The sequence below is a fragment of the Lithobates pipiens genome, unplaced genomic scaffold, assembly GCF_037356315.1.
Source record: "Lithobates pipiens isolate NorthernLeopardFrog02 unplaced genomic scaffold, aLitPip1_a1.2 Scaffold_13, whole genome shotgun sequence".
Classification (NCBI taxonomy): domain Eukaryota; kingdom Metazoa; phylum Chordata; class Amphibia; order Anura; family Ranidae; genus Lithobates; species Lithobates pipiens.
Window position 1 is genome coordinate 179,973,332 of NW_027507718.1, and position 26,543 is coordinate 179,999,874.

Genomic DNA, 26,543 nt, shown 5'->3' on the forward strand with positions numbered 1-26,543 from the left:
TCTATTCGCCTTAATACAATAGGGAAGTGGGGATGCACCGAGGGAATGCAGGAAGGCCCCCAACCCTTAGACTTTACCGTGTTTGACTTTGCTCAACCACGTTTTCCTATACTCCTCATTACTTGCACGGATCCTTTGGAACCCAAAACTCAGCTCAAAAAGAGGACTTCAACCTCTATCGACCAATATATAGAGACCTTTGCACCAACTTGGGCCTTCCTGCACCCCCTCCTAGCTTAGGTGCAATATTCATTTCACCCACTAGCAGGTACATGAGGATACAATAATCTGGTCGCATCCACATGCCAACTAAGATCCTCTCCGAGGTAGTAATATGGTGTACCCCTGACATGCTTATCAGCCGCTACAAAAGGCTAGTTGTGGGTACACACCCTCATAATATTGTAGATACTTAGATTTGGCATTACTTTCCTTTTTCAGTTTTCACGACTGAAATGGGAAACAAGGGCGTTTATAGCATGTCCCTAGGGACACCATATGCCTAATCTGCCCAGGCCCATATTCTCATGGAAATTCCCCTTCAGACTTTCTTAGGGGTCACATTACTATTTGCTAGATTATGGGGTAAAAATTGAATATATGACTCACAAACGGGTTTAAGAAATGTACTTTACTGGTTTGTTTGTTGTTTGTTATCTGTTTTTTACAGTTATTGCTTTTAGTTTACAGCTTCCCAAGGTTTTGTTGCACACAGTTTTTCGTTAAGTACTCAATGACATTTATAATCCTTTTCCTCTACAATTTCGAGATAATATCATTTGTGGAATAGAGGTCTGCCAACCTATGGTTCTCTAGAACCAAAGGCAATACCATTGACTACAACTGGTCTGGATAGACCTTGAGTTGCAGTCTATCTAGACGCATAAGTACTCAGCATGATACCCTGATATCAAGGTTTATGTATTTCTCGCCAGATTCCCAAATTGAATTATAACATGTATGGTGACTAGATACCTCCCTATTTTCTGATGAATATATACTTCGGGCCATGGATGGCGGTGGCGCGAAATAGATTTATAGTTTATCCACATTCTAATTTCCTTCCGACTGGTATTGTCCAATCCCCACACAGGGACCCAGTGGGAAATACCTCTGACAACAGGGGTGGCCCCCATTTGGGCGCTGTACCCGTCCGAACACTAGAAACATTAAAGGAGGGGCTGGTCCCCTTCCTTTCCGGTACACCTCAGTGACGTGAAAATTCTCTCTTCTCTCTTACCTTGTACCCTAACACGTTCCCCTTTTTCCTCCCCCCCTTCCATTTTTTCACACCCCCACTCTAATTCTTATTTATCTGCTTAGTGAGATTCTTACATATCAATATGCCACGTAAAGACATTACAACCCCATCCCCCCAGGTCAAGCTATACTCCCTGAACGTAAGAGGTTTAAATACACCTGAAAAAAGATCTCAGCTCCTTATACCGTATATACTCGAGTATAGGCCGACCCGAATATAAGCCGAGGCCCCCAATTTACCCCCAAAAAAACTGGAAAACTTATTGACTCGTGTATAAGCCGAGGGTGAGACATGGCTGTCCATCCCTGTGTGTCCGTCCATCCCTGTGTGTGTGTCCGTCCATCCCTGTGTGTGTGTCCGTCCATCCATCCATCCATCCCTGTGTGTGTGTCCGTCCATCCATCCATCCCTGTGTGTGTGTCCATCCATCCATCCATCCATCCCTGTGTGTGTGTCCATCCATCCATCCATCCCTGTGTGTGTGTCCATCCATCCATCCATCCATCCCTGTGTGTGTGTCCATCCATCCATCCATCCATCCCTGTGTGTGTGTCCATCCATCCATCCATCCCTGTGTGTGTGTGTCCATCCATCCATCCCTGTGTGTGTGTGTCCGTGCAGCCTTGTGTGTGTGTGTCCGTGCAGCCTTGTGTGACTACGACTAATGTGCACTGCTTGCTCCAATCAAAAAGATATGGGGGAAAGGAAAGATTTGGCATTACAAGGAAGCAAAACCCACAGTGAGAAACTATTTCATGAAAAAATAGATCACCGGCCATTATGTAGGGGATTTGTATGGATTATTATTGGAGAATAAGGACATAGTTTATAGTTTGTTTGTTTTTGAATCTACAATGCCAATTAGTATGTGTAGAAATCCTGTATGGACTTGCTGCACTTTAAAGCTTACCAGTGTTTATGAAATCATTTTACACTTATACCAGTCACACAATACAATGCACACAGAGGTTGATCAATTAACTTCTAAAACAGCCCTTACTTTTCTTAATCGCTATCAGCAAAATAATTAAGGAGAACTTGACGGGAGGATCCCTTTTCTTACCTTTATACTGCTCCTTGCACAGAGCTCTGCTAGACTAATACCCACAAAGTCAATTCCCGAGCCTCCGTCCCGAGCCGCCGTCCCGAGCCTCCGTCCCGAGCCGCCGTCCCGAGCCTCCGTCCCGAGCCGCCGTCCCGAGCCGCCGTCCCGTGCCTCCTCCGTCCCGAGCCGTCGTCCCGAGCCTCCTCCGTCCTTCCAGGATCGCCGCTCTTCTCGGCGGCCATTCTAAAATTCAAAAGCCGCGCCTCCGCCTTCGCCTGTGATAGGCGGAACACTGAATTTCCCAGCAGCCTGTGTTCCGCCTATCACGGACATCCTCTCATATTCGTCGGTAGTACGAGGATGAGCGGATTTCCGTGATAGGCGGAACACTGACTGCTGGGAAATTCAGTGTTCCGCCTATCACAGGCGGAGGCGGAGACGGAGGCGCGGCTTTTGAATTTTAGAATGGCCGCTGTCTGTCTGCTCGATACGCTGATCGAGCAGTCAGACAGCGGTGACTCGAGTATAAGCCGAGGGGGCACTTTCAGCCTCAAAAAAGAGGCTGAAAATCTCGGCTTATACTCGAGTATATACGGTACTCCTTAAAAAACCTAGAGCCGATATAGTTTTCCTCCAGGAAACTCACTTCAAATCACACAACATGCCCGAATTAAAATCCTTATACTACCCGATCGCTTACCACGCCACCAATGTGGAGGCCAAATCTAAAGGAGTCTCCATTTTGATCTCCAAACACTGTCCTTTCCAAATTCAAGATACCCTTGTCGATGCAAATGCCCGCTACGTATTTCTTAAAGGGAAACTGTACAACCAGACTGTCACTCTGGCCAACTTATACGCCCCAAACAAGCTACAAGTCCCATTCCTTCGAGATGCGATTCATCAACTCACCTCCTTCTGCCAGGGAATGCTAGTGGTTGGAGGAGACTTCAATTTACCTCTTTCACCAACAGTAGACTCATCCTCGGGAACGTCTTCCGTTACCTACCAAGCGTTGCACGCGATCAAAAAACAGTTGCAGACGCTAACTCTACATGACACCTGGCGCACCCTCCATCCACGAGATAGAGATTATACGTTCTACTCTCTTCCACATCGTAAGTACACGAGAATTGACTATTTTTTTATGTCTCAAAATGACTTAGATTCCCTTTTGACAGCGTCTATAGACCCTATGGTTATTTCGGACCACCGCCCAATCGCTATTACTGTCTCCTTTCCACGGTCACCAATCACACCATTCACCTGGTGTTTAGACGACTCTCTCTTGACAGACGCTGACAATGTTCACAAAATTGGTACATGCCTTAAACAATACTTCCAGGAGAACACATCCGACGACATAAACCCGCTCACACTCTGGGCAGCGCACAAATGCGTGATCCGTGGAGAATTTATGGCCTTGGCAGCTAAACGACGGAAAATCAGACAGGCCCGCATACACGACTTATCTGAGCGCGTTCTTACCCTTGAGACCAAACATAAGCAATCACTTGCGGAATCCACTCTCCAATCTCTCCAGTTAGCAAGGGAAGAGCTGACCACATAATTAGGTAAAACCATCAGACGCAAATTCGCACTCACACAACGCATTTTCTATGAATTTGGCAATAAAGCCAGTAAATATTTAGCGAGGGCAATCCAAACAAAACGAGCCTCTTCGAACATTCATCATATCCTAGATCCTCAGAGAAACAAACATGTAATCCCCACTGATATTGCCAATCAATTTCGTCATTTTTATAAGAATCTTTATAATCTCCCAACACCAAACACTGAGTCCGCCGCGAAAGAGAGACAATAGAAAATGATAGATTTTTTGGCACACTACAGCCCACAACCCATTTCCCCTGAAACGGCAGCAAGCTTAGATTCTCCATTTACAGGAGAGGAGATGATGATGGCCCTTAAGCAATTGAAAACAGGCAAAAGCCCGGGTCCAGACGGATTATCTACCGGGTATTATAAAATATTTGCGGAAACCTGGCGCCCGTTTTTAATTACATTTTTCAATACATTGCCTACTGATTCCACAAAACACTCTGACATCCTTATGGCCCATATATCAGTCATTCCCAAACCTGGCAGAGACACAGCCCTAGTCTCCAATTACAGACCCATCTCCTTAATCAACGTGGACATAAAACTTTATGCTAAAATTTTGGCGAACCGAATTCTTCCCCTTTTACCCTCTTTAATCTCACTAGACCAAGTTGGATTTATCCCAAATCGCGAGGCTCGCGACAACACCCTAAAAGCTATCAATATGCATTACTGGATGACAACCCACAACACCCCTGGCTTTTTTCTTTCCCTGGACGCGGAGAAGGCATTCGACAGAGTGGCTTGGGATTACATGCTAGCAGCCTTACGATCGATGGGATTTGGAGAACATGTCCTAGCATATATCACAGCACTTTATTCGTCCCCGTCAGCTAAAATCAAAATTAACGGTCACCTGTCGGATGCCTTCTCCCTGTCCAACGGAACCAGACAGGGTTGTCCTCTCTCCCCCATACTTTTCGTTCTTACCATGGAACCAATGCTCCAAAGAATCAGGGAAAATCCATCTGTCAAAGGGGTACAGGTTAAGGATATTCAACACAAAGTAGTGGCTTTCGCCGATGATGTACTCCTGTTCCTCACTGATCCGATCACCACAATTCCCAATCTATTACAAGATTTTGCCCTGTTCAAGGAAATTTCCAATCTCCAAATTAACTTTGGTAAATCTAAAGCCCTTAATATCACTCTATCTGAAGATGTTGTACGGTTATGTAAAGCCAATTTTCCTTTTAGTTGGGAATCGCATTCCATCACATATCTGGGTATACAGCTTCCGGACAAGTTGGGAGACTTATACCCCAGAAACTTTTTACCACTTCTTAACACCCTCAGACAGGACCTCGAACTTTGGCATAAACAATCCTTTTCCTGGTTTGGTAGAGTGGCGATCCTGAAAATGAACGCCCTTCCCAGACTCTTATACCTTTTACAGACAATCCCTATTAAACTTCCTCTAGCGTTTTTTTCCACGTACAAAAGTATTTGCTTAAAATTCTTATGGGCAGACAAGCCTCCCCGCATCAAATGGGACACCTTAGTAAAACCCATTGGGCAACCGGGAATAGGACTACCAGATGTACAGAAGTATTATTGGGCTTGCCTCTTGTCCAGAATAGTTGACTGGCACGTACATGCTGACATTAAAGCATGGGTGAGACTGGAGAGTGCTTTTTCATCAATCCCAATACACCACCTACCCTGGATCAACTTTCGCTCCACGTTACCAGACACCTTAAAACACCCCCTAATAGGCCCAACCATACACACCTTTAGTCGTGTCTGCCAGAGGTCACACATAGCTCAAACTCCTGGCCCAATGACCCCGCTGGATGGAAATCCAGATTTTCCTCCGGGCTTGCTTAATTGTTCAACTACTCTCGATAAGGCATTCACCGCCAGAAAGGCAGGAGCTTTTTTCGACAAGGGAGAATTAATCCCTTTCTCCACCCTCACATCCTGTTTCCCCGAATGGGATTTATCGTTTTTTCAATTCCTTCAAATTCGCCACTTTTTACTTCAGACGTCCACATCACAACAATGGAGTAGAGCTTTCACCCCATTTGAAACCTTGTGCAATAACAGGGACCCTGTTAAACACCTTATCTCCCAACTGTACACCATGCTATCCCCAACGCCATCTAAATCGGAAAACCCTTACGTCCAGAGATGGGAACATGACCTAAACATAACGCTGACTCAAGAGGATTGGGATAATATTTGGCTCAATATACACAAAGGCTCCTTAAACGTGTTGATACAAGAAAACGGTTACAAAATATACTCGCGTTGGTACAGAACTCCCGATCGGCTACACAAATGTTATCCCCAGGTCTCACTCACTTGTTGGAGGTGTGAGGGAGCCAGGCGAACTCTCTTGCACATCTGGTGGGAATGCGACCGAATCCAACCCTTTTGGGTCGCAGTTCACCGTCTCATCGCGAAAATCACAACATACACGCCTACATTTACTCCAGCTCAATTCTTGCTTCACCACACCTCTTTACCCCAAAGGCAATACAGGAAGTCCCTTATGCACCACTTAATTAACGCAGCAAAACTTTGCATCCCTACACACTGGAAATCAAACACCCCTCCTAGCGTCGCAGTATGGTTGCAGAGGGTATCCAGAATTGCCGAGATGGAAGCCCTAATACATCAAGCCAAAGAAACCTCACATAAATTCCAGAATACATGGGCCTGCTGGCTGCAGTTTCAACAATCAGAGGAATACAAAAAACTTCTATGTAACCAATAGCTTGACCTGGGGGGGGGATCCCCACATACATACCTACTTCAGGATATGCATATTTGACATCTGTACCTCACTATCCTATATTCCCTTTATCCTCCCCCATAATTAACAATTAGTAGCAACTATGGTTGACCCTTAAACTGTCTCTAAACCTCACTGACATAGTTACTTTCAAACCTTTCATGTCACAATCTCCAGTTGACGATTGGGCTGTCATTATTCACTAACAATGGGACGAAGTAAAAAATTTTTTTTTTTATTGGGCCCTCTCACAGTCAGATCCCAGTTGGGGTGAGAGGGAGGGGGAGTGGAATACCAGGGTCCCGAATCTTCACTTACTAGCCCTTAGGAGCAGAAGTTATGGTTTATTCTCCACCACGGTGGGTCTCATAAAACCCACTCAAGAATTACCTAATCCATACACTGACGACAGGCTGTAGGACTATAACTCGGCGTCAATAAGGTTGTACAAGAGGTTCTACAGCCTCTTGCTCTTGGTCCCAGATTATAGGAACCCACACAATATGCCTGTCAGTAACAGAATATAGGACTATTCAGAATGAATCCCATGTTGACATATAACTTAAGGCACCCTATTCACTCTGATATGGGTTATAAATATGGAAATAAGTACAAATGTTATCCTTGCCACATAAAATATTTATGTCACTAGATAACTGTAACTTATACTACTTAACCTAATTTACGTGCCTTGATTGTCATTTTCCTACCTGAATGTTCCTGACCTTAGGTACGTTTTTGTTATTAACTACATCTGGCGGCTGCGTCCGCAATAATTTTTTTTTCATTTCTGTTCTGTTTCTCAAAACTCAATAAAATGTTTAAATATAAAAGTAACTTGGAGCAAACACCTGAAGCAAGACATGAAGTTCAGGCATTGGGACTGTCTTGATAACTAAGATCTGGAACATAATTTTTGTACTGCCTTCAACAGTACAAATAAGGCTTTCCAAGGAATTGATGTTTACGTGAAAAAACTGAGAAAAAGCCAGGACTTCTCGTCCATATCAGTGCGTTTCTGGAAGAATGATCAAACATTCCCATAGACACACTCCTAAACCTTGTGGACAGCCTTCCCGGAAGAGTTGAAACTGTTATTGCTGCAAAGGGTGGGCCTACACAATATTGAACCCTACGGACTGAGGCTCGGATGCTACTAAAGTTCATGTGCGTGGCAGACATCCCAATACTTTTGGTAATATAGTGTAGGTATGGAGGTGTGGGTATAGAGAGCTGGAACTCTTCTGTAGCATTGCATACTACAAATCAACTACCAGCAGGTCAACAAAGAGAAACAAGCAATATGATGCAAACTCAACATCAGTCTCAGAGAAACCTGTTTTTTCTCCCAGAAATAAATTCAGATGTGAAACTTTCATTGTTATTTTAGATCAGATGTCTGTTGCCTTACAAGAACACAGGGTAGCATAGCAATCAGTAGCAAAGAACTAGCAGTAGAGGAGCCACAACCAGGCTTATTGAATGTGAGGTGAAATGAGACTTGAAACCCTGAGTATTTATAAACCAGGGTATGGTTCTTTTCTCAGAAGAAACACAGGCAATTAAATTACTGGCTAAGAGGGAGATCACGTAGGCCACCTTGGAACAATAAGTGAGAAAATTCTAGGGCTGCAGTTAAAAGTGGATTCTACACTGCTTAACCACTTCCCGACCAGCGCACGACGATGTACGTCGACAGAATGGCACGGGCAGGCATATTGGCGTACACGTACGTCCAATATTCAATGCCGCCCTGCCATCGGGAGCGCACCGCCGGCGGCGCGCTCCCGCGCTGTTCGGGACCCCCATGAGTCCGGTCGCGGGACCTGCGGACTCGATCGCCGCGGGCATCCCTGCGATCGTCTCACGGAGCGGCTGAATGGAGGAAATGCCGAGTAAACAGCATTTCTCCATTCTGCCTAGCAACTAGTGACGCTGATCTCTGCTCCATGTGATTGGAGCAGAGATCAGTGTTCACTAAATGAAAGCCCAACCCCCCAAAACTTAGTAACACACCCCTAGGAACACTTAACCCCTACACTGCCACCCACTGGTTAACCCCTTCACTGCCAGTGTCATTTACACAGGAATCACTGCATTTATATAGCAGTGATTGCTGTATAACTGACAATGGTCCCAAAAATGTCCGATGGGTCCCCCACAATGTCGCAGTCACAATAAAAATCGCTGATCGCCGCCATTACTAGTAAAAAAAATAATAATACAAAATTATTAATAAAAATGCTATAAAACTATCCCTATTTTGTAAACGCTATAACTTTTGCGCAAACCAATCAATAATCGCTTATTGCGATTTTTTTTACCAAAAATATGTAGAAGAATACGTATCGGCCTAAACTGAGGGAAACAAATGTTTTTTTATATATTTTTGGGGGATATTTATTATAACAAAAAGTAAAAAATAATGCGTTTTTTTCAAAATTGAAAAATTGAAAAAAAGGATGTCAATTTTGTTTGGGAGCCATGTCACACGACCGCACAATTGTCAGTTAAAGCGACGCAGTGCCGAATCACAAAAAGTGGTCTGGTCTTTGACCAGCAAATTGGTCCGGTCTGAAAGTGGTTAATGAAGCCCAGCAGCTCTTAGGATTTCTGGAGTAGTGAGGATGTGGGTGCAGAATTGAAATAGGGAGATCTAGATGAGGCTAAAATACACAGGGACAAAGGCATATTCAAGGTTGTAAGAGTCCCCAGTGGGGTTTGCACGCAATTTAGATGAAAGTCCAGATCTTGCAAATATTGTACAAGACAGCTTTGCTTTCAGTTTGCTGGACAAGACTTCCAGAGGATCGGTGGAAGGCAGAGGGACCTAGGAAGAGTCTATGCTTGGCTCAAGCTAAGCATTGACTGTGACATCTACGATGTTTTACTGCTCTTTCTGTGGAATAATACATTGTAATGTTGAATTCTTGATTAAAAATTATTTTCCTGGCTTTTTTCTGTCAAATTCTAATAATTTTTGTTTTGTTACTAGCTGCCTAGTGTCTCTTTTTTCAAAATGGGGTCTAGCAAAAAGTGCTTAAAGAACAAGTCCAGCCTAAGCTCATTTGGCTGGGCTTCTCATATGGGTCACAGGAGTGCAATTTGTTTTGCACTCCTGTGACATGTGGACTGAAGTCCACTCTTCATTGACATCACATAAATCAGTCCGGGCACTGCGTCATCATGACAATAAAGTCTGGATCCGCCAGGTGCCTGGACAGGCGCCTGTCTCAGCCTCTCAGCGAGTTGCTGAGAGCCTGAGACAGCCACTCCCTGCCCCTCCACAGCTCAGCCATCCAGTGAGCGCGAGGAAGCAGAGTGGAGAGCTGCTGACTGATAGTCAGCTCAGGGAGCTGTGAGAACCAAGCCATCAGCAATGTTCGATCGCTCAGTTCTCAGTGTAGAGGTGCCGAGGGACAGATGCAACATCAGACCGATGCTGCATCCATCTAGATAAGTATGATGGGGGAAAACCCAGAAACTCTCTTCTCTTTTAAATGCTGTGTATGGAGTCTGTGCAATATTTCTGGCTTTTTTTCTGTGAAATAAAACACTCAAATTTTTATATCTTATTTATAACCCTGCCTCTTGTTTTATGTGAAACTGCAACTTTCTAAAGCATCTTACATAGTGTGCATAGACTGAACAATTTTTCTGGATTAAAACCTTCCTAGCAGCGCCTTCCTAAACTGTTCAGCATTCCTGCATTTTTATTATAAAATATTACATCTAATCTATCTAATTTTGAATTCTTAATTATAGATCTGCCTGGTTTCTGACTCTTAAATTGCAGCATATTAAAAATGTATACATACTGTGGAGTAACTCAATATTTCTGGCAGTTGTGTCTGAAATAATACTTCCTACTTTTTTTAATAAATATATTTTGTAATTTTTTATTTATATATAATGCAGTCTCTCAGTAACAAATTCAACCTGCTTTAGCGAATACCCACTCTGACACAGGGGCAGATACAGAGTCTAGTCTCGGGAGAGGCACTGCCAGAAAATAAGGTGTTGCTTACAGAACTGACTCTAACATATCATATAGTGTACAGAGGTCAGTAGGATGTAGGGCAGTGTATAGAGGTTAGTAGGATGTAGGGCAGTGTGCAGAGGTCAGTAGGATGTAGGGCAGTGTGCAGAGGTCAGTAGGATGTAGGCCAGTGTACAGAGGTCAGTAGGATGTAGGGCAGTGTACTGAGGTCAGTAGGATGTAGAGCAGTGAACAGAGGTCAGTAGCATGTAATGCAGTTTACAGAGGTCAGTAGGATGTAGGGCAGTGTACAGAGGTTAGTAGCATGTAATGCAGTGAACAGAGGTTAGTAGCATGTAATGCCATGGTGCAGAGGTCAGTAGTATGTAGGGCAGTGTACAGGGGTCAGTAGTATGCAGGGCAGTGTACAGAGGTCAGTAGTATGTAGGGTAGTGTACAGAGGTCAGTTGTATATGGGGCAGTGTACAAAGGGCAGTAGTTTGTAGGGTAGTGTACAGTGGTCAGTAGTATGTAGGGCGGTGTAGAGAGGTCAGTAGTATGTAGGGTGGTGTAGAGGTCAGTCGGATGTAGGGCGGTGTACAGGGAACAGTAGGACAGAAAACAGGGGGTCAGTAGGGCAGAGGACAGGAGTTGACAGGACAGGGGATGGGGGTAAGTAGGCCGGAGGACAGGGGCAACAAGACACTGTACAGGGGTCAGTGGGATGAAGAGCAGTGTACAGGAATCATTAGAATGTAGGTCAGTGTACAGGGATCAGTAGAGCAAAAGACTAGATGTCACTAGGGAGGGACAGAACGGCACACACTGGGGGGGTCAAAACCAGGGGGCTTGGAAGACACACACCAGGGGTGGGTCAGGAAGGCACACACTGGGGGGGGGATTCAGGAGGGCACAGACCAGGGAGGTCAGAAGAGCACACACCAGGGGGGTCAGGAGGGCACAGCACGAGGTCAGGAGGGCACACATCAGGTGGTTGGGAGGCACACACTGGGAGGGTTGGAAGGGCACACACCGTGAGGTTGAAAGGGCACACACCACGGGGTTGAAAGGGCATACACCGGGGGAGGGGTTGGGAGGGTACACACTGGGGGGCAGGAGGGCACATGCTGGGGGGAGTCAGGAGAGCACACACCAGGGGAGGGTCAGGAGGGCACACACTGGGGGGTCAGGAGGGCACACACTGGGGTTGGGAGGGCACACAACGGGGGGCAGTCACAATTCTTTAATGAGCCCAATTTCTCACTGTGCTACATGAAAAGGAGATGCAATCCCATTTGTCAGCTAAAAGCACCTCTATGCTAAGCTGCAGTAACTCAGCAGACTTAGCATAGAGGTGCTTGTAAACTAATCCACGATGTACTGCTAGCTGAGCTTACCTCCAGAAGCATTCACTCGGCTCCCTCTTCTCAGCTGTACACACCTCCATCTTCCAGGCGGGCGTGATCTCGGGGGGTCAGGCACATCCCAATCCAGCCCACTCAAGCAGCAGAAGCCAGGAGGCTCTCACCCATTTAAGCAGCAGCCTGCAGGAGGGAGGCTGGGAAACTGCTGGGGGAGGTACAGGGGGTGGAGAATCCAGTCCCAATGTGCCTGGGCAGTAATTCATGCTGAGAATGGTTGTGAGTTGCCCCGACCGTGGCTCTGATTTCCTGGGGCGAGCTAAGCCTCAGAGTCAGTAATATTTTCTCGGGGGGAGCAATTGACCCATTTCCCCCTGGATCCGCCCCTGCTCTGACATGAGATGTGCAGCAGGGAAAGCTATTACCTACAACGCATGTTAGACCACCTTCAACCAGTGCTCCAGCCTTTACACCCAATAGTTCATGAATATGTTTGCTAAACACATATTTTCACCCCAAATTGATAATTTCAGTTTCTCAGTCAAAAGAAGGCCCCCACTAAAATATGCATCAGGGCAGACCAAAAAAGCTAATATTGAAATATTATTCAAACTAAAATACATTAAAAAATACTATTGGTGGTAGAAAATGGATGAGTCTGGACCAGCGTTTGACTCTGAGCACTATCAAAGGGCATATTTCTGCCCTTTTATCATTTTTCATTGGCCCTACACTCCTTGAATAAGAAGCTCTTCTCTGGTTCTGTCTGTGCTTTAGAACAAGTATTTTTTAAACAATAGAGACATTTATATCACTCACTACTTTCATCTGCAAGGTGGGATTAATTGTAGCCATTACCTCTGCAAGGTGGGATTGCTTAAAGCGGAGTTCCAGTCATTTCTGTGTTTATTAAAAGTCAGCAGCTACAAAAAGTCTAGCTGCTGACTTTTAATAAACACACACTCACCTGTCCTACGGTTCAGCATGTGGCTGAAGCCTCGGTTCTCTCCACCGCCTCTCCCCGACACCGTGATCAATAGTGTGGGCACTTGGCTGTGAGAGCTTGCACATGAGTGAGTTGCGTTTCACATACTGAATGGCCGCGCAATCTAATGGGACCTGTGACCTGTCCCAGAAGATTGCAGGGAAAGAAGGGTTGAGAGGAGAACTTCCGCTCGAATTGCCTAGGCGGCAGAAGTGGGAGCTGGATACCTGTCAAAACTAGGTATCCACTCCCACTCCTCCCACCAAAAAAAAAAAAAATGACATGCCAAATGTGGCATGTCAGGGGGTTAGGAGTCCTTAAAGCGGAAGTTCCACTTTTGAGTGGAACTCCGCTTTAAATGTAATGGCAAATATGGCAAAGTCTTGGGGAAGGGGTGCTTTGGTGCACAAAACTGTGCACAGGGCAGTTTTTTCTTGTGTTAGGAAGAAGTGCAAACTAAAACCAACTTGTGTTAGGGCAGACAACCTAAGACCTTTGGCTTTCCCCTTGCAGCTTTGCCACCAGTGCAAACAAGTGAAGCAAAAATGTTAAACAATGATGTTGATTAATCTGTGCAAGTCTCAAATGCTTATGTAAGGGAATGCAATGTCAAGTTGTCAGGTTCTGGATATGAATCTGGGACCTCTACAATGTCTGGCTGTAGTTCTTCTCAGGCCGCGTACACACGCGGGGACTGTTCGCCCAACTTTGTCCGTCAAACAGTTTCGGCAAACAGTCCGCTCAAAATTAGCATGGACGGACATGGCCACACACGACGGACGAACAGTTTGCTGAAACCGTGCGCGATGACGTGAACGGCACGTACGACGGGACGAAAAATACGACGTCCTATACACTGCATTATAACTTTCGGCGTGAAAATCCTTTCTGAGCATGCGCGCAACTTTGTTTGACGAACAAGCCTACACACGCGGGGACTGTCCGCTGAAACAAGGTTTCAGCGGACAGTTTTTCGGAATTTCCGAAAAACCTTGTTCAGCGGACTGTTCGCTGAAACTGTCCGCTGAAAGCCCACACACGAGTGGACTGTCCGCTGAAACTTGGTTTCAGCGGACAGTTTCAGCGAACAGTCCCCGCGTGTGTACGCGGCCTCACTGTGCCACCTAAGATGCTGGACAGCTCCTAGCCTGATCACTTGGACAACCTTGGCTTGTATATTGCTTTTGACAAACCTTAAACTCTTTGTGCCTTCTATGAACAAAATTATTGAGTTCTCTGTAGCTGATACCTGCAGCTGTTCTTATCATCGCTACCACTCATTATCGACCTTGGCTTGTTCACTGACTGCACTTCTGTTTCATCAATTTCCTGAAGCTGGTTTGCTCTTTTCCTGTTGAGGAAGTCCTGAGGGCCAAGACCTGGCATTAGCATGCAGTGAAACCCATCTCCACAATCAGAAGCTCTGGTGAAGACCGGCTGACTACTCATGAATCTCTTAACTGCTACAGCCACTTTGCTCTTTCCGTGAACAAGATTATTGAGATCTCTGAAGCTGATATATTGTTCCTTTGTGTACCTGCAGCTGTCCTAATCTTTGCTACCACTAATTATTGACATTGGCTTGTTCATTGACTGATTCTGCTTGTTTCTTATCTGCTTGTTCCTTATCTTCTTCATCCATTTCCTGACTCCTGCTTGCTCTCTTCCTGTTAAGGCAATCCTCAGGGCAACAACCTGGCATTAGCATGCAGTGAAACCCATCTCCACAATCAGAAGCTCTGGTGAAGACCAGCTGACTACTCATGAATCTCTCCACAGCTACAGCCATTGGCCCAAAAGCCTGATTCCAGAACGTGTGAAAATGGCACCATCATGTTAACTTGTGCTCTTGCTAACCCAACTTGATCCTATCGTAATTTCACACTACCTATTCACTCAGAATTTTTTTTTAAATGTATTCTCAATGAAAGCCAAACAAATACAATTTTGTGTATCAGGATTTTCAACCAAATTAAAGCCCTGTCCCCAAAAAAAATGTATAATACTTTAGGGTAGACCACAAATGCTAGAAGATCTGATATGAGGGGAAGCTCTGCTGATTTTATCATCCAATCACGTGCAAGCTAAAATGCTGTATTTTATTTTCCTTTCATGTCCCCCTCAGATCTACAGCGATTTTACGTCCAAGTGCACTTTCAGTGCAATTTCAAGTGCACTTGCAGTGCAAAGTGGATTTTCCTTTAGTAAATAACCCCCAATGTGTCGACATCCCTAAAATTAAACATAAAAATGCTCTGGAACTCGGGGGGATTTAAGGGAAAAATGACTGGGGACTCAAGTGTTTAAAACAAGTGGCTACTATGCTCTATAGCAGCCATGAATTTTGCACTGGATTACAAGGAACGTTTACAGTAGAAAGTATTTGGGCAGAGTTTAAAAAATGGCTGCACCTTTGAGTAAGGGGAAAAATGACCAGCACAAAGAAATGTCTGCTTTGCACCATTGAGGAGGAGAAAAAAGACCAGGAACTTTCCACTGGATTAGAAAGTTCTTGGCTAACTTAAAGAATGGCCGGTATGTACCCCTAAGTAGGAGGAGAAAGAAAATTGTGCATTGATAGCTCTAAGCCCTTGTACACACGGTTGGAGAATCTGTCGGAATGAGTCTTATCGGACCGTGTCGTCAGATAATCCGACTGTGTGTGGTATGCATTGGACTGATTTCGTCCGAATCTCTGTCCGACCCAATTTTCCAACATGTTGGAAATATTTCCCGACCAACTGGGCCGGACGGACCTAATCCGATCATGTGTAGAGCATTTTGATCGGACCAAGTGCCACGCATGCTCAGATCAAATTCCTACATCAAAGCTATTGGCTACTAGCCTGAATGTAGTCCCATCGTAACAAAATTACGTCACCACGTTCTGAAAGATCGTTTTTTTCGCCAACTTGGCCCGACCGTGTGTATGCAACAGTTTCGGACACAATCCGTCGGACTAAATCCGACGGGCAAAATCCGACGGATTTGGTTGGCAAAATCTCCGACCGTGTGTACGTGGGCTAACAGAAATTGCTGCTTTGCACTTTTGAGGATGAGGAAGAGGGGGGGAAAAAGTATGTTAGCAACACTCTAAAAGAAAGGGGCTGTTGTGCTCCTTTGAAGACGGTGTGCTTTTTACTGCCTGCCCTGCTACTTTGAAGTGCACCTAGCTTTTTGCTGCAGTCCTATGTTTCCTTATGAATATGGTATCCAAGTGACATGTGCTTTTTCCACAGCTAATATGCTGCAGGCAGAGGTTGCGGAACACAACTCTTCTGTCAGCAGCAAATATGTTTAAAAAAAAGGTACACACTGCAGGGCTCTTTCTGTTTACTGACTATTCAAGTGCTCGCATCCTGTCTTGATGCTGGTTTTCTAACAAACTTATAATATTTTGAATGTTTTGGGAATAGCTGTGGATATGGTAATGGGAGGGAGTTGTTTTAGCTTTTTTTTTAAGACAGTACAGTGCGGTACTGTGAAAAAAAGATGCTCACAAACGATAGTATACTAATAAACTGTTTTGCCACTGCTTAATTAGTATGAAGTTTGAGGGGTATAGCTTAATATTTTTTAAGAGTGTACTTTGGTTTTAGATCTGTTGTGTCTGCCACTTTCACAGTTATATTCAGGTCTATTACCGCTGAATAAAAAAAAATTCAAAAAGGTGTTTTTCCAGGTTGAAATAAAACATATTGAGGTGCTTTTGTGTTTAAGCCAATCAAGAAAGCAAAATTAAGCAGATCAATTACACATGGAAAACAATGAAACATTGAAATCAATATAACAATGCTTAACCACTTGCTTACTGGGCACTTAAACACCCTTCCTGACCAGACCAATTTTCAGCTTTTGGTGCTCTCACACTTTGAATGACAATTACTCAGTCATGCAACACTGTACCCAAATGAATTTTGTGTCCTTTTTTTCCCACAAATAGAGCTTTCTTTTGGTGGTATTTGATCACCTCTGGGGTTTTTATTTTTTGCGCTATAAATGAAAAAAGACCGAAAATTTAGAAAAAAAGCGCATATTTCTTTGTTTCTGTGATAAAATTTTGCAAATTATAATTATGTTTCATAAATTTTGGCCACAATTTATACTGCTACATATCTTTGGTAAAAATAACCCAAATTAGTGGATATTATTTGGTCTTTGTGAAAGTTAGAGAGTCTACAATCTGTGGTGCGAATCGCACAAAATTGATCACACCTGATGTACTGGTGGACTATCTCGCTTCTTGTGACCTGAACAAGCCAGGAAAGTACAAATACCCCCCAAATGACCCCTTTTTTGAAAGTAGACATTCCAAGGTATTTACTAAGATGCATGGTATGTTGTCATCTTTTTCCCACAATTCTTTGCAAAATGAAGATTTTTTTTTTTTTTTTTCTCACAAAATTTTCAATGTAATAGGTTATTTCTCTCACATGGCATGTGTATACCACAAATGACACCCCAAAATACGTTCTGCTACTCCTTCTGAGTATTACGATACCAAACTTTTACACAGCCTGGCCACATACAGAGGCCCAATATTGAAATAGTACCATCAGGCGTTCTAGGAGCATAAATTACACATTTCATTTCTCAACCACCTATTACAGTTTTGAAGGCCCTGGAGCACCAGAACAATGGAAATGCCCACAAAGTGACCCCATTTTGGAAAGCTAACACCCCAACGTATAATCTATGAGGCATAATGAGTCGTTTGAATGGTTCATTTTTTTTCCAGAAGTTTTGGGAAAATGTGGAAAAAAAATGAAAACGCATTTTTTTTATGCAAAGTTGTCCATTTATAAGATATTTCCAACACATAGCATATACATAGCAAAAATGACACCCCAAAATACGTTCTACTACTCCTCCTGAGTATAACGAAACCAAATGTGTGAGACTTTTACACAGCCTGGCCACATACAGAGGCCCAATATTGAAATAGTACCATCAGGCGTTCTAGGAGCATAAATTACACATTTCATTTCTCAACCACCTATTACATTTTTGAAGGCCCTGGAGCACCAGAACAATGGAAATGCCCACAAAGTGACCCCATTTTGGAAAGCTAACACCCCAACGTATAATCTATGAGGCATAATGAGTCGTTTAAATGGTTCATTTTTTTTCCAGAAGTTTTGGGAAAATGTGGAAAAAAATGAAAACGCTTTTTTTTTATGCAAAGTTGTCCATTTATAAGATATTTCCAACACATAGCATATACATAGCAAAAATGACACCACCAAAATACGTTCTACTACTCCTCCTGAGTATAACGATACCAAATGTGTGAGACTTTTACACAGCCTGGCCACATACAGAGGCCCAATATTGAAATAGCACCATCAGGCGTTCTAGGAGCGTAAATTACACATCTTATTTCTCAACCACCTATTACAGTTTTGAAGGCCCTGGAGCACCAGGACAATGGAAATGCCCACAAAGTGACCCCACGTGGCACTGACGACACATGACACTGACAGATGGCACTGGAGGCAGATGGCACTGGAGGCAGATGGCACTGGAGGCAGATGGGGCTGACAGATGTCGCTGACAGATGGCACTGGGGCTGGCACTGGCAGATGACACTGGCAGATGGTGCTGGCTATTTGCTCTGGCTAATTGCTCTGGCAAATGGGGCTGGCAGATGGCACTGCGGGCTGGCAGAAAGCACTGGCGCTGGCAGGTGGCACTGGCAGGTGGCACTGGCGCTGGCAGGTGGCACTGGCAGGTGGCACTGGCAGGTGGCACTGGCAGGTGGCACTGGCACTGGCGGCACTGGGGCTGACGGGTGGCACTGGCGCTGGCAGGTGGCACTGGTGCTGGCAGGTGGCACTGGCAGGTGGCACTGGCACTGGCAGGTGGCACTGGCAGGTGGCACTGGCACGTGGCACTGGCGGCACTGGGGCTGGCGGCACTGGGGCTGACGGATGGCACTGGCGCTGGCAGGTGGCACTGGTGCTGGCAGGTGGCACTGGCAGGTGGCACTGGCACTGGCGGCACTGGTGGCACTGGTGCTGGCAGGTGGCACTGGCAGGTGGCACTGGTGGCACTGGCACTGGCGGCACTGGGGCTGGCGGCACTGGGGCTGACGGATGGCACTGGCGCTGGCAGGTGGCACTGGTGCTGGCAGGTGGCACTGGCAGGTGGCACTGGCACTGGCGGCACTGGTGGCACTGGTGCTGGCAGGTGGCACTGGCAGGTGGCACTGGTGGCACTGGCACTGGCGGCACTGGGGCTGACGGCACTGGGGCTGACGGATGGCACTGGCGCTGGCAGGTGGCACTGGCGGCACTGACGGCACTGGGGCTGACGGCACTGGGGCTGACGGATGGCACTGGCGCTGGCAGGTGGCACTGGCGCTGGCAGGTGGCACTGGCGGCAGGTGGCACTGGCGGCACTGGGGCTGACGGCACTGGCGGCACTGGGGCTGACGGATGGCACTGGCGCTGGCAGGTGGCACTGGTGCTGGCAGGTGGCACTGGCAGGTGGCACTGGCGCTGGCGGCACTGGCGCTGGCGGCACTGGGGCTGACGGCACTGGGGCTGACGGCAGGCACTGGCGCTGGCAGGTGGCACTGGCGCTGGCAGGTGGCACTGGCGGCACTGGCACTACTGGCAGATGGCACTGGGCTGACAGATGGCACTGGGGCTGACAGATGGCACTGGGGCTGACTTACAGATCGCTCTCCCTCCTCACACGCTGTCTCTGTGTGAGGAGGGAGAGACACGGCAATGGGAGATGATCTCAAATGTTTACATATGAGATCATCTCCCATTGGCAGCTGCGATCGCGCTGTGAACGGCCGCTTTGATTGGCCGTTCACGGCGATCTGTATTTCCCTGTCTCCGGGAGACACGGCGAATACAAAACTTCCGCGATGCGCGCCCCCGGCGGCGCGCATTGCGGAAGTAAACACAAGGCCGTCCAGGGACAGCCAGGCGAAGGAACCCGCCTGCTCTACGGCCGTCATTCGGCTATAGGGCGGGCGGGAGGTGGTTAAATACAGTCTTGTCAAACCTGTCCATTATAATCTTACATAACAACACTTAAGCCCCATACACACTAACAGATTTTCTGCTGATTTTTGTCTTCAGATTTACCAAAACCAAATAATATGAGGTCAAACCTTAGGAGTTTCAATTTGTATGCAATCAGGCAGGCCCTTGCACTACATGGTTTTGGTAAATCGGAAGACAAAAATCAGCAGAAAATCTGATAGTGTGTATGGGGCTATACAGTCTAAAAACATGCCAAACAGGTAATTGCAAGCACTGGTGTTTTCTGAAATTCTTCCACAGAGTCACATGAAATGAAGGAACCACTCCCTACTGTACCGTACTGTGTACCATAAATAAAAAATAAAGTTGTTAAATGTCCCCCATGGCAGTGCCCAGCTCCTCGTTCCATTTGTTTTACAGTGCCTTGCCTGTTATATTTAAAAATAGACCATTCATTTTCAAGTTTTACTCCAATTAGTGTGTGGATTAAATTTCCCATTTTTGGACTTTATAAAGGGTTTGACGAATCTGCAAATGGAACGCAGGCACATTCACTCATCTCTATTTGTAAATTATTCTGATATATTATATATAATCATACCTCACAACCCTCTGAGATGACAAGAAGAAAAGCTCTGCAAAAAGTATGTAGGCAAAGGACACACTCTGAGTACATGGACTGTGGGGTTTTAATGTGGGCTTAACCAATCAGGTTTTGCACAAGTGTTTTATTAAAAAAAAATTCCTTTCTACTTTTTAAACTAACTCATGCAATAATGGGATGAGAAATTTAGTTTACAGTTTCAGTAGCACTTCCCAACCCAGGCCATAGACAATCCTCGGCTGGAAGTAGAATACCGGGGTTACGGCTGCAACAATATGCCATAACCAGGGCCATTCTTTAACCGATAAAAGTGATCCAATCGGTGGTTCCCAGGCTTACCTGGGCAATTGGTAGCTCCAGGAACCCATCAAGTGGTTGTGGCATCTGGGAGCAGAGATGAGCAGAGGAAAGATGGCCTCCACTCATCTCTGTGATCTAGGAGGACCAAAATGGCATGATGTCACTTTCAGTTCGGACCCAATGTAAACAAGACCTTTTTTTTTTTTAAACACTATATCAATGTGTTTTGTTTTTTTTCCCCAAATGCTTTACATTGTAGAGGAGAGATCTGGGGTTTTATAAATAATAATAAAACACTTTTTTAAGCATCCCTCCTCCCCATCGTGTGCTCGCTCTCAGTGGTGAACGAATTTGTAAGTCATGCCTAGAGAGCAAGAGGAATAATTCTAGGACTAGATCTCCTCTGTAACTCTAAACTGGTAACCTGTTAAAGCATCGCCTATGGAGATTTTTAAGTACCGCAGTTTGCCGCCATTCCACAAGCGTGCACAATTTTAAAGCATGACATTGTGGTTATCTATTTACTTGGCATAGTATCATCTTTCATATTTTACAACAAATTAGGTTATATATTGTGCACATATTTTTTTCCAGAAAAATTACGTTTGAAAAAAACGCTGAGAAAATACTGTGTGACATAAAAAAATGTAACGATCACCATTTTATTCTATAGGGTCTCTCCTAGGGTCCTCACTAATTCTCTAGCAAAAAAAAACAGTGTCAGAATTGGGTTGGTTGGCAAGTGGTTAAATAGTGAATCTTTGTTATAGAGGTCTATTTATTGGACCAAAAAGAGAGTGGGACAGCGAGATTTAGTTCCAAATACAGAATAGTCCCTTAAACCGAGGGGAAGTTCGGAGATAATATATCCTTCAAACCAACTTTATTGATTTTGGCCATCCATATCCTTGAGTACCAGATGGTATGTAGACTCTAGGTATGGCATATTAGCTGATGTAGCAGGACAGGGATTCTGAATCATTTTCAAATATAGAAGAAACCACTGGGATTATTAAGTTGATCTAAAACCAAATATTTTCATTTTCGATAGAGTAGGGAAAGGTTGAAATATCTGCCAGGATTTTATTTCCTTTTATTGTCGGGGTACCATCTGGGAAGATTCACTCTCTCTTTTTTTTGATCTAGAAAACATTTTCATCAGTACAGAAAGAGATGGGAAATCCAAAGTTATAGAGTTGTCATTAAAACAAGAGTTATGCCGTGTACACACGATCGGAATTCCGGCCAGAAAAAGACAGATGAGAGCTTTTCATCGGAAAATGCGACCGTGTGTATGCTCCATCGGAATTTAGCTGTCTGAATTTCCGCCAGCCAAAAATTTATCGCATGTTCTCAATTTTCCGATCGTGTGTATGCAATTCCGACACACCAAAAACACGCATGCTCAGATTCAACTATGAGACAGAAGCTATTGGCTACTGGTTATTGGACTTACTTTTTCTAGTCCCCTCGTACGTGTTGTACGTCACCACGTTCTAAACGATCGGAATTTGGTGTGACCGTGTGTAGGCAAGACAGCTTGAGCGGAATTCTGTCGGGAAAACCATCAGAGCTTCTTCCAACGAGAATTCATATTGTGTGTACGCGGCATTAGAGGGCAATTTTCCAATGGAAACACATGTTGCTGTGACAACTGGGTGGGGAGCCCCATTAGGAAGGCTCTTACAGCACAATAAACATCTGTGTGCATGAGTTGAAGATATTAGTGCTGAGACTGACCCTGCACCCCACTACACTCCAACCCTGCTATAGCTAGGACCTTGATGAACATCAACAAACTCTGGCAGAGCTGCCTCCAAGGGGCAGTAGCCCCTGTAGCTGTGGAACTTCTCCAGTAGGACAAGAACACAGCTGCTCCAGACCCAGACTATTTATGTTCTACCTTGCCACATACTGGGCAAACCTCCCCGGGGATTGGCTGGAGTACAAAAAATATTCAAGCTGTCCATTTGACTCTCCCAAACTCTATGTTCTGGAAGCCTCTACATATTATGGAGTCAAACCTGCAACCAGTGAGTTCCAGAACAGCCCAAAAAAAAATCAATAGCTGCTTCATTCATTACAGAGGGGCCAAAAAGAACTAAGTTTACCTATTATCCTAGCATCCTATCTAAGAGGGTGCTACATATTCAATCGTCATCATCTATACCATTCAGGGCTAACAGTTGGTCCAAGATTACCATTTTAAAATTGATCTGTTTTCTCTTCTTTCTAGCCTGTGCTGAAGCCTATGCTAAATCTGAAGAGCAGAATGGTTGTACTACAGGATGTAAAAAACAGCTGGCTGAATCTGAAAATCAGAAGGAAAAGGTAGTTTATTTATGAGAGTTTTATATTTATAAAAATAAACCTGGAACAGCTCTAAAATGTTGGACAGAGGCTGCTAAATTACTTGAACTTGAATTTTCTGTGGCTTTGTTTAATAATACTGAATTCTTTCCTCTTACTGTACATAAAGATTCCTGGCAGCTCCTGTATAGGTAATCTCCAAACTGATGCTCAACAATGGCATTTTAAATTGTTTAAGCAAAAAGTCAATCATTTAATATTTAGTCCGAAAGAACAGACTTATTTTAGACAGGCATGAGTTTTCAGGTTCAGAGTTTAATTTAGTCTAAACTTTCCCTGTTCAAGGAACAAACAAACAAAATGTGTTCATCCATCTATGAGTCAAGCCTCCAGCTGCTAAATGTGAACGCTTCTGGTTGATTGTTAGGGAGGTGGTGGCAGCCAATTTCCTAGCAACCAGTGGCATTTTAGGCCCATCTATTCATCTGTCATCCTGTGAATCCTTGCTGACAGCCTAATGTAAACAAATGGGTGGAAATGGTGGCTTATTTGGTCAATGACCATCTAGCCAAACATCCCTGCTCCTTTGTTTTTAATTTGGCTATCAGCCTGGTATCTGCCATTTGGCACACATCTCAGTTGGGAACAGACATGTTGGAGTTTTCTTTTCTTAGCTGGGCAATGCATCATTCGTATTGATTGACAAGAATCTACGTTGCTGGATGACATGCCTGACAATGGATTTTTTTTTTTAAATAAGGGGCTTGTTAAAGTAACCAGTGTGTTTATTTACTGTTAACATTTTTTAATGACTATGTATTGCTTGCTCATTCATGTGGAGGGGCAGTTTCTGGGTCCCCCACATTTTTAAAGAGGGCTTCCATATTATTCTGAAGAGCTATTCAATGGCTACCCCCCCCCCCCCCCCCACACACACACACACACACACACACACACACACACACACACACACACACACACAGGATCCGGTCATGTAACATTCTCATAATTTTTATAAAAGGGACATGCTGCAGTCTTTACATCAATGTCGTTTTTAGTGGGCATATTCTTTGTGAAGATCTCCTACAACTGTCCCACCACCCTCAAATGATTGGCATCTTAGATATACTGTGGCATAATTAACTTGTTGTCGAGGAAGGAGTATGCTGCCGATGAAGCGGTGGTCTTCTATATGGGCAGTGACAAAACAGAGAACTCCCTGTCACCACCCACTGAACTAACCAACATCACAGAGGTCCCAAGGAGTCAGATGCATGCAGAAGCTCACTGAACCTTTCTTCTAGAGTCCAGCCTTAGTATATCAGTCTCTTTACTATGACATCAAAGGTAATACAATATGCTGTTTCTGCATACTGGAGCTTGGACAGTTTTAGAAATAGACTGGATCCCAAAGTTCAGCTTTAAATTTTATTTTATTTTTTTAAACAGGTGCACTTTAAATAATACTTTATTTTTGATATTTGAAAGTTATGCTTATCTACAAAAACATATATTAAATGCTATGTGGTTGATTTTTGGAGAGTGCAAAATCTGGTGCAGCAGTGCATGAAAGCAAATCAGCTCCTCAGAGTCCATTCACACAGGAGCAACTTTGGATCCGACTTGAAGTCGTCCCAAGTTGCCTCAAGTCACGCAACATGATAAAATCAATGTAAGTGAATGAGAGCCATCTTAGTGTACACTACTGAAGTCGCTCCGACTTCAGAAAAGGTTCCTGTACTACTTCAATCCGACTTAACTGAAGCAACTTTCCAGGAAGTAAAAATAGTTTTCTAGGCAAACCCCTCCCTCCCACAGAGCTGATTATTATGTGATTGGCCACTGGTAAAGTCTCCTCTCCTGGAAGCAACTTCAAGTTACCTTGTAAGTTGCCTCAAGTCGTGCTGTGATTCATACTCAAGTTGTCTCCATGTTGCCTCCCAAAGTCTTGCTCGAAGTCGTGTTGCCCCTGTGTGAATGGACTCTTACTTCAGCTTGTTCAATTAAGCGTAGAACAAAAACCTGGAAGCTGATTGGTTTCTATGCACAGCTGCACCCGATTTATTCATAAGGTTTTACTCACAGGGGTAGATTTACTAAAACTGGAGAGTGCAAAATCTGGTGTAGCTCTGCATAGAAACCAATCAGCTTCAAGGTTCTTTGTCAGAGCGTAAAATGGATGCAAACTATCACATATACCCAGTGAAGTGAACAGCCTCAGATGATACACAGAGATCTCACTACATGAGTTTTACATGTATATCTGCTATATTTAGCTTGCTATATTCTTTAGAAAGTGTAAGTCCTGTTAGAATTTTTTCTTACTGTTCAGCATTGGGTGTGGATCCTTTGCATACACTGTGTGACAGCTGATTGGAGGAAAAGCACCTACCCCCACTCCACATAGGCAGAGGAAGAAAGAAACATGCAGAGCTGTGCTGTGAATAGACCAGCTCTATGCTAATCTGTTTATAGCACCCACCCCGACACAGCTGTTCAGCTTCTTTTATCATATGTGTCGGAGAACTTGTCAGTAGTTATCATGCTGATAACAGAAGAACGGAGCAGCAGAAAGACACAGAACTTAGGGCTTTGGAGAGAGATAAGAAAACACTGCAGCTGTATCTGCCTAGGTCAAATTTAATGAATTGTGTTTACATCAACTTTAATTGAACAAGCTGAAGCTAGAAGCTGATTGGCTACCATACACAGCTGCACCAGATTTTGCACACTCCAAATTTAGTAAATCAACCTCATTGTGTGCTTGGAGACTAGACTTTTCAAAGAATTTAAGAATGACAGATCCTCTGTGATGTTTTATATTGTGTTGCTATGCTGATTGGGGATATTTGCCTTAATCCAGTAAAACAGACACAGGCAAGAAGAAGAAACCTGACATATTCTGTCTCTTCCCATCACTATCTTAATATTAAGGCTGCATTCACACCTGAGCATTTTGTTTTTAGGCAGAAAGTCGCATGATTTTACTGTGTTTTTTGCTGTGATTTTGTACAGGTCAAAAGGTCACCAATGTAAAAAGCAGAAAAATGCCTGTAATCTGCCTAAAAAGAAGCTCATGTACTTTTTTGAGCTTCAGGCATTTTGCTTCAGGTGGCAGAATGCTCACATGTGAACAGGTGCCAATTAATGTGATTTTGCTTGTTGGACATATTTCTCGGGCGATTTACTAGCTGAAAACGCTCAGGTGTGAATGCAGCCTAAGCTTAGGTTCACACTGATGCGATGCGGGAACCAGCGCAATTACATCACTGGTTCCTTCATCGCATCTCTCCCGCAGGCAGTTCACACTGCCTTCTGAGAACCACAGCGGGTATCA

The 26,543-nt window shown here is 44.5% G+C and overlaps 1 protein-coding gene across 1 annotated transcript in view; it reads left to right on the forward strand.

Annotated features, from left to right (window-relative positions):
* Window positions 1-26,543, forward strand: part of TMEM59L (transmembrane protein 59 like) — a 101,462-nt gene that overhangs the window by 34,046 nt on the left and 40,873 nt on the right. The window contains exon 3 of the mRNA XM_077475935.1: window positions 23,133-23,227. Coding sequence (XP_077332061.1) covers window positions 23,133-23,227 — 95 coding nt within the window. The remainder of the gene's footprint in view (window positions 1-23,132; window positions 23,228-26,543) is intronic.